The 7611-nt window shown below is 48.6% G+C and overlaps 1 protein-coding gene across 1 annotated transcript in view; it reads left to right on the top strand.

The window, feature by feature from the left end:
* Positions 1 to 5211, top strand: part of SKAP1 (src kinase associated phosphoprotein 1) — a 113928-nt gene extending 108717 nt beyond the window's left edge. The window contains exons 9-10 of the mRNA XM_021706930.1: positions 248 to 383; positions 4851 to 5211. Of these exons, the coding sequence (XP_021562605.1) occupies positions 248 to 349 (102 nt within the window). The 3' untranslated portion in view covers positions 350 to 383; positions 4851 to 5211. The remainder of the gene's footprint in view (positions 1 to 247; positions 384 to 4850) is intronic.
* Positions 5212 to 7611: the final 2400 nt, after the last annotated feature.

Raw genomic sequence — 7611 nt, 5'->3', positions numbered from 1 at the left:
CTCAAAAAAAATTATATATATATATATATATATATATATATATATAGACAGGAAGGTGGCCAAAAGGAAGCATTTGCTTTCTTCTTCTCAATGACTGTTTTAAATGTAATAATTTCATCAGGGATGTTAACATTTCATACTGATGAGGCCAACAAAAAAACCACCCAACGCTGTCCCATAGAACACTAACAGATGAACAGAACCATGACCAAATTCCAACAGTCACCGTCCTCCTTTCGTGTTTCAGGAGTATAATGTGTATGGCTGGTGGGTAGGAGAACTGAACAGCCTCGTTGGGATTGTTCCAAAGGAGTATCTGACCACCGCCTTTGAAGCGGAAGAAAGATGAAGCCCAGGTGTCGGAACCATTGTCAACAAACCAGGTTAGTTAAGTAGAGCTTGTCGGCCATGACTTTGTTTCTCTGTGAATGATGAGGGTTGTCAGTGAAGTCACTTTTCTTCATTTCCCAAAGCAATGCAAATGAGTCACCACCGAAAGGAAATGGAGACTGGGCATGGTGACTCACGCCTGTCATCCCAGCACTTTGGGAGGCCAAAGTAGGAGGATTGTTTGAACCTGGGAATTCGAGACCAGCCTGGGCAACATAGCAAGCTTGTTTTACAAAAATTTTAAAAAGTAAGCTGGATGTGGCCACGCATGCCTGTAGTCCCAGCTATTTGGGGGAGGCTGAGGTAGAAGGATTGCCTGAGCCCAGCAGGTTGAGGCTACAGTAGCCATGAGCATGCCACTGCACTCCAGCCTGGGTGACAGAGTGAGACTCTGACTCAAAAAAAAGAAAAAAGAAGAGAGAGTCTGGAATTCTTTTTTTCCCCTAATTTTTTTTTTTTTTTTAATTGTAGAGATGAGGTCTTGCCAAGTTGCCCAAGCTGGTCTCAAACCTTCGAGCTCAGGCAAGCCTCTCACCTCGGCCTCCCAAAGTGCTGGGATTGCAGGCTTGAGCCACTGTGCCCGGCCTTTTTTTCCTAAACTTAAGCACACTGTCACTTAGCATTGGGTTCAACCAATAGTGACAAAAAATCTAAAAGAATAGTACCTCAATTAATACAGAACTTTATTTTTCTCTTCTGTAAAACCTGGAGGTAAGTGATTCAAGATTTCCAGTCCCAGGGACCTTCTCTTTTTCACTCTCTGTGTCCCCAAAGTTACCTCATGACCAGTATGGATGCTCCAGTGCCAGCCGTCTTGTCTGCATCCTACACAGCAGGAAGGATAAATGAAAGGAGCTGGGCATACCCTCACCCACTGAGGACGCTTCACAGGCGTTGCACACACACTCTGCTTTCAATGGGCCAGAAGTTGAATATACAGACACATCAAGGGCAAAGAAAGCTTATAGCCCCATGACCAACTCACAGTGGAGGGCTCACGAGTAAATTAAAAGGGGAGAATGGGTGTTGGGAGACAACCAGGAATTTTTGCCACAAGGATGGATCTGGGTTGATTCCCAGTTCTCAAATCCGGTTCCCCGAAATGCCCACATATTGCAATATGACTGACTAAGAATAGGAACCCCATATGGGATTCCTATGGAACATAATCAGTTTCACTTTTAAGTAATAAAGAATATCGCTTGGCCCAGTGTGGTGGCTCACGCCTATAATCCCAGTACTTTGGGAGGCTGAGGTGAGAGGATTGCCTGAGCCCCAGGGTTTGAGACCAGACTGGGCAACTTGGTGAGACCTCGTCTCAACAATAAATCAAAAAATTAGCCAGGCATGGTGGCACGTGCCTGTGGTTACAGCTACTTGGACAGCTGAGGTGGAAGGATCACCTGAGCCCAGCAGGTCGAGGCTGTGGTGGCTAGGAGTGTGCCAGTGGCCTCCAGCCTGGGTGACAGAGTGAGACTCTGACTCAAAAAAAAAAGAATATAGCTTGTGTTTGGTGGTGGGGGGGTTGTGTGTATTTTGTTAGTTTGTTTTTTGAAGTGGAATCTCACTCTGTCACCCAGCCATGGCACACTCACAGCTACCCCAACGTCAACCTACTGGGCTCTGGCGATCCTTCCGCCTCAGCCTTCCAAGTAGCCAGAACTACAGGCGTGTGTTACTACACCCAGCTATTTTTTTATTTTTATTTTTATATTTTGAGTTGGAGTCTCACTCTGTCGCCCAGACTGGAGTGTAATGGCCGCTGCCGGCCACCGCAGCCTCGACCTGCTGGGCTCCGGCAATCCTTCCGCCTCAGCCTTCCAAGTAGCTGGACCTACAGGCGCGCGGTACCACACCTGGTTAATTTTTTGATTTATTGTAGAGATGAGGTCTCACCAAGTTGCCCAGGTGAGTCCTGAACCCGCGGGCTCAGGCAATCCACTCACCTCAGCTTCCCAAGGCGCAGGATTACAGGCTGAGCCACCGAGCCCGGTCTTATTTTTTTATTTATTGTAAAGACCGGGTGTCACCAAGTTACCCTGGCTGGTCTCGAACCCATGGCTGAGGCAATTCATTCACCTCAGCCTCCCAAAGAGATGAGATTACAGGCTAAGCCACCAAGCCCGGCCATCTTGTGTTTTGTGAGCAAGAATCACCTAGTATTTTATTTTTTTTTTTGAGTTGGAGTTTCACTCGGTCGCCCAGACTGGAGTGCAGTGGCCGCTTCCGGCCACCGCAGCCTCGACCTGCTGGGCTCCGGCGATCCTTCCGCCTCAGCCTTCCAAGTAGCCGGAATTACAGGCATACGCTACCATGCCCAGCTGATTTTTTGATTTATTGTAGAGATGAGGTCTCGCTGCCCAGGCGGGTCTCGAACCCGTGGGCTCAGGCAATCCACTCACCTCAGCCTCCCAAAGGCGCGGGGAATCACCTAGTATTTTAAAACATGGGAAGTGACTGGGCACAGTGGTTCACGCCTGTAATCCCAGCACTTTGGGAGGCAGAGGTGAGAGGATTGCCTGAGCGCAGGAGTTCAAGACCAGCCTCTGAGCAACATGGTGAGACCTCGTCTCCAAAATAATTCAAAAAATTAGCAGGGCATAGTGGCACGTGCCTGTAACTCTAGCTACTTGGAAGGCTGAGGCAGAAGGATCACCTGAGCCCAGCAGGTTGAGACTGCAGTGGCTGTGAGCGTGCATTGCACTCCAACCTGGGCGACGGTGAGAAACCAACTCAAAATAAATAAATAAAACAGGAGGAGTGCTTGGTTTGGGTGGGTAACAATAGGAGCCCCTCTGGTTGTCTAGAATGGGGATTGTGATGGAAGGCCCCCAAGACTAGTATGATGTCACTAGCTCCATCTTCCGGCCTAAAAGGAGAGCAGCCTTTATAGCTGGGGCTGCAGGACAGTATCCATGGGACAGTGATGCAAACAGTCCTTGGAGGCTTCCAGACCAGGGCCCACTCTCGTGTGCAGCAGCAGCTGAGTGAATTCATCTAGGGAAATACACAAGGACAGATCTGACTCTCCGATGCCCTGTACAACCCCAAAGCACCAACTCAGCCCTGTCGCCCAAAATTGATTTGATGACATTCCCAGTGAGGACTCTCTTTTCCTGGCCATGAATGCAGAAGGATTGGAATTTTTCTGTCAAATCTAAACAGATTCACTGCGCTTCACTTTGTCATGTATTTAAAGTTGTTTCCTTATTCTCTTTGACCCAATAATTCTACTTCCAGGAATGTATCCTACAGCTACATTTGCACATATGCAAAATGATATGAGCACAGTTCATTTGTAATAGCAAACAGTGGGCAATGATCCAAATGTTCATTAGAGAGCTAGTCAAATCATTATAGGACATTCATGGAATTGAATAATATGCAACAATAAAAAAGAAAGGGAAACTGTTATGGAATACATTCTGAGATATGTTGGTAAGTTAAAAAAGATGCAAAGAAGAGTGACCCAGTTTTGCCCCATTGGTGTAAAAAGGGGTAGAAGCCAGGTGCAGTATCTCACACCTATAATCCCAGCACTTTGAGAGGCCAAAGGGAAAGGATTGTCTGAGCCCAAGAACCCAAGACCAGTCTGGGCAACATGAAGAGACCCTGTGTCCACAATAAATCAAAAAATTAGCCAGGCATGATGGCACATGCCTGTAGTTCCAACTACTTGGAAGGCTGAGGCAGAAGGATCACCTGAACCCAGCAGGTTGAGGCTGCAGTGGCTGTGAGCATGCCACTGCACTCCAACCCTGGATGACAGAGTGAGACTCTGACTCAAAAAAAAAGGGCGGCGGCGGGGAGTGGAGCTGGGCACAGTGGCTCACGCTTGTAATCCTGAGGCCAAGATAGGAGGATTGCTTGAGCCAAGGAGTCCAAGACCAACCTGGGCAACATAGCAAGACCTCATCTCTACAGAAACACCAAAAAATTAGCTGTGTATGGTAATGCATGTCTATATTCCCAGCCACTCAGTAAGCTGAGGTGGAGGGGGTCACCTGAGCCCAGGAAGTCAAGGTTGCAGTGAGCTGTGATCGTGTCACTGCCAGCCAGCCTGGGTGACGAGTGAGACCCCAACTAAATAAAAAACAAAATGAAAAAATTAGTCAGGCTTGGTGGCACACACCTACAGTCTCAGCTACTTATGAGGCTAAGACAGGAGGATTGCTTGAGCCCAGGAGGTCAAGGCTGCAGTGAGCCATGATTGTGCCACTGCGCTCCAACCTGAGTGACAGAGTGAGATTCCAACTCAAAAAAGGAGGGAGTGGAGACTCTACCTATCTGTTTATATATGCATGAGATATTTCCAGAGGGAGACACAAAATGACAACATGGTTGCCTCCAAGGACAGAAAAACTCATGACTGTGAGACAGGATAGGAGGGAAAACTCTTCACTCTGCATGCGTCTGTATTTTGAATCATAAAACAAATGGATGTATTTTTCTTCCTTTAGGAAACAGTTTTCTCTCCATCCTGCCATTATGAAGAAACTGACCATCAAGAGCTCCCCCCGGCTCCCACCACCCCGCCAATGCCATGGACTCCTCTCTACCAAAGAGACCAAGTCTCTGACACCTCAGAGTGACTATAAACCACCATAAGACAAGTGGGAAGAGGCACATTCATCATGCTTGTCACTAAAACAGCCTAGCCACAGCTCATCCCCATCTGTAAACGTGTCTGCACATCTGCATCTGCCTTTTCCACGGGCTTGTCACAAAGAAAGGGGAGAGAAGGAAGCCTCGGGAGGAAGGAGTTGCTGGTGGTTTGGCCGGGGTGAAAAACACAAATAAATTTCACGTTTGGTTCCTGGCCATGTGTGATGGTGGTGACTTCCTTTTTGAAGTGGTGTCAAAATGTCAGCTCTGGGCATTCTTGGCACCTCCAAACAACGTGGGAAGGGACAGCCCAAGAGAAAACAAAAGCCCAGACAAAAAAGGAGACCTGCAGTTGTCTTTCAGGGCAGAATCATCTCTGGAGCCCAGGTCAGCTGGTTTCCGGTCTCCTTCTCAGACTTCCTTTGGGTGGCTATGTGGGTTTGTTTTGTTTGTTTTTGTTTTTTTGTTTTTTGAGTTGGAGTCTCACTCTGTCGCCCAGACTGGAGTGCAGTGGCCGCTCCTGGCCACCGCAGCCTCGCCTGCTGGGCTCCAGCGATCCTTCCGCCTCAGGCTTCCGAGTAGCCGGAATTACAGGCATGCGCTACCACGCCTGGCTGATTTTTTGATTTATTGTAGAGATGAGGTCTCGCTGCCCAGGCGGGTCTCGAACCCGCGGGCTCAGGCAATTCCCTCACCTCAGCCTTCCAAAGGCGCGGGATTACAGGCTGAGCCACCGAGCCCGGCTTGTTTTGTTTTTTTTAGTTGGAGTGTCACTCTGTCGCCCAGTGCAGTGACCGCTCCTGGCCCCCACAGCCTCGACATGCTGGGCTCCAGCAATCCTTCCGCTTCGGCCTTCCAAGTAGCTGGAACTAAAGGCACGCGCTACCACACCCGGCTAATTTTTGATTTATTGGAGAGATGAGGTCTCACCAAGTTGCCCAGGCGGGTCTCGAACTCGTGGGCTCAGGCAATCCACTCACCTCAGCCTCCCAAGGCGCGGGATTACAGGCTGAGCCACCGAGCCCGGCTTTGTTTTGTTTTTGAGATAGGCTTTTATTCTGTCACGTAGGCTGGAGTGCAGTGGCACAATCATGGCTCACCACAGCTTTGAACTCCCAGGTTCAAGCAATCCTCCTGCTTCAGCCTCCCAAGTAGCTGGGACTACTGGCACATGCCACCATGCCTGGCTAATTTTTTGACGTGTTATTTTTTCTTACGTGCTTAATGTGTCTGAAATGAGGCAGAGCCAGAAGCAGGGCCTTGAAGTCAGCACGTTGGAGAGTTCATCTTCAGGCCTCAGTTCATGAACAACCCGCTGTGTTGCAACAAATCTCAGGTAGGGGCTGAGGAAATGCTTCGAAAGGGCCAAGTGTGGATACAAAGTTTCCTGTTTCTCTCTCCTGCTGCTTGTAACTAGCACTCAGGTTACCTGCACGTTGACAAGACAATAGCATGTACTAGTTAAGAACATAATGTCTGCAGCTGGGTGCGGTGGCTCACGCCTGTAATCCCAGCATTTTGGGAGACCGAGGCAAGAGGATTGCCTGAGCCCAGGGGTTCAAGACCAGCCTAGGCAAGACCTCGTCTCTACAATAAATAAAAAAAAAAATTAGCCAGGCATGATGGTTCATGCCTGTTGATCCAGCTACTTGGTAAACTAAGGTGGAAGGCTCACCTGAGCCCAGGAGGTTGAGGCTGCAGCAGTCGTGATCGTGTGACTGCACTCCAGTCTGGGTGACAGGGTGAGACTCCGACTCAAAAAGAAGGAACATAATGTATACAATCAGACAGCCTAGGAATAAATTCCAGTTCCCTGTTTACTGTGTTCTCTAGAGCAAGTTGTGAGACCCTTTATGCCTCAGTTTCCTCCACCTTACAAGGTGAATCACTGGGTTATTTGGTAATGAGGAACATTAACAGAGTCAACATGTGTAACGGTACTTGGGAACAATGACTGGCCTGTAGAACTTGCTCAGTAAGGGCGATCTACTGCTACTGCCTGACCCTCTAAAGGAAAGTTTTTTGAGACAGACAACTGAGCAGCTAGACAGATGCCTGTTTAGGGCAACCCTGGATTGGCAATAACCTTCCTCTCCTCTGTAACCACCATATTGTAGCCCTGGAGTAAGACACCCATCTTACATAACAAGAAAGGGACCAGGGAGCAAACAGGGGTGTCAGTGATTCCAAATTTCTCCAAAAAAAAAAAGTGTGCCAACTTTCCATTTCCAGATTTTCTGACCCTGGAGTACAAAAAGGAAAACTTTTGGTGTATGATACAAAGACGTGGATGAAAAAGGGAACAATTTGGGTTTAGAAAGAAAAACCGAGGCCAGGCTCGGTGGCTCAGCCTGTAATCCCAGCACTTTGGGAGGCTGAGGTGAGTGGATTGCCTGAGCCCACGGGTTCGAGACCCACCTGGGCAACTTGACAAGACTTCATCTCTACAATAAATCAAAAAGTAGCCAGGTGTGGTATTGCGCGCCTGTAGTTCCAGCTACTTGGAAGACTGAGGTGGAAGGATCGCCAGAGCCCACAGGTCGATGCTGCAGTGGCCGGGAGCGGTCACAGCACTCCAGACTGAGTGACAGAGTGAGACTCCAACTCAATGAAAGA

The sequence above is a fragment of the Carlito syrichta genome, unplaced genomic scaffold (genome assembly GCF_000164805.1).
Source record: "Carlito syrichta isolate Samal-C Ts95f unplaced genomic scaffold, Tarsius_syrichta-2.0.1 Scaffold316209, whole genome shotgun sequence".
In the NCBI taxonomy this organism is placed as follows: Eukaryota; Metazoa; Chordata; class Mammalia; order Primates; family Tarsiidae; genus Carlito; species Carlito syrichta.
This window is presented reverse-complemented; position numbering and strand designations above follow the sequence as displayed.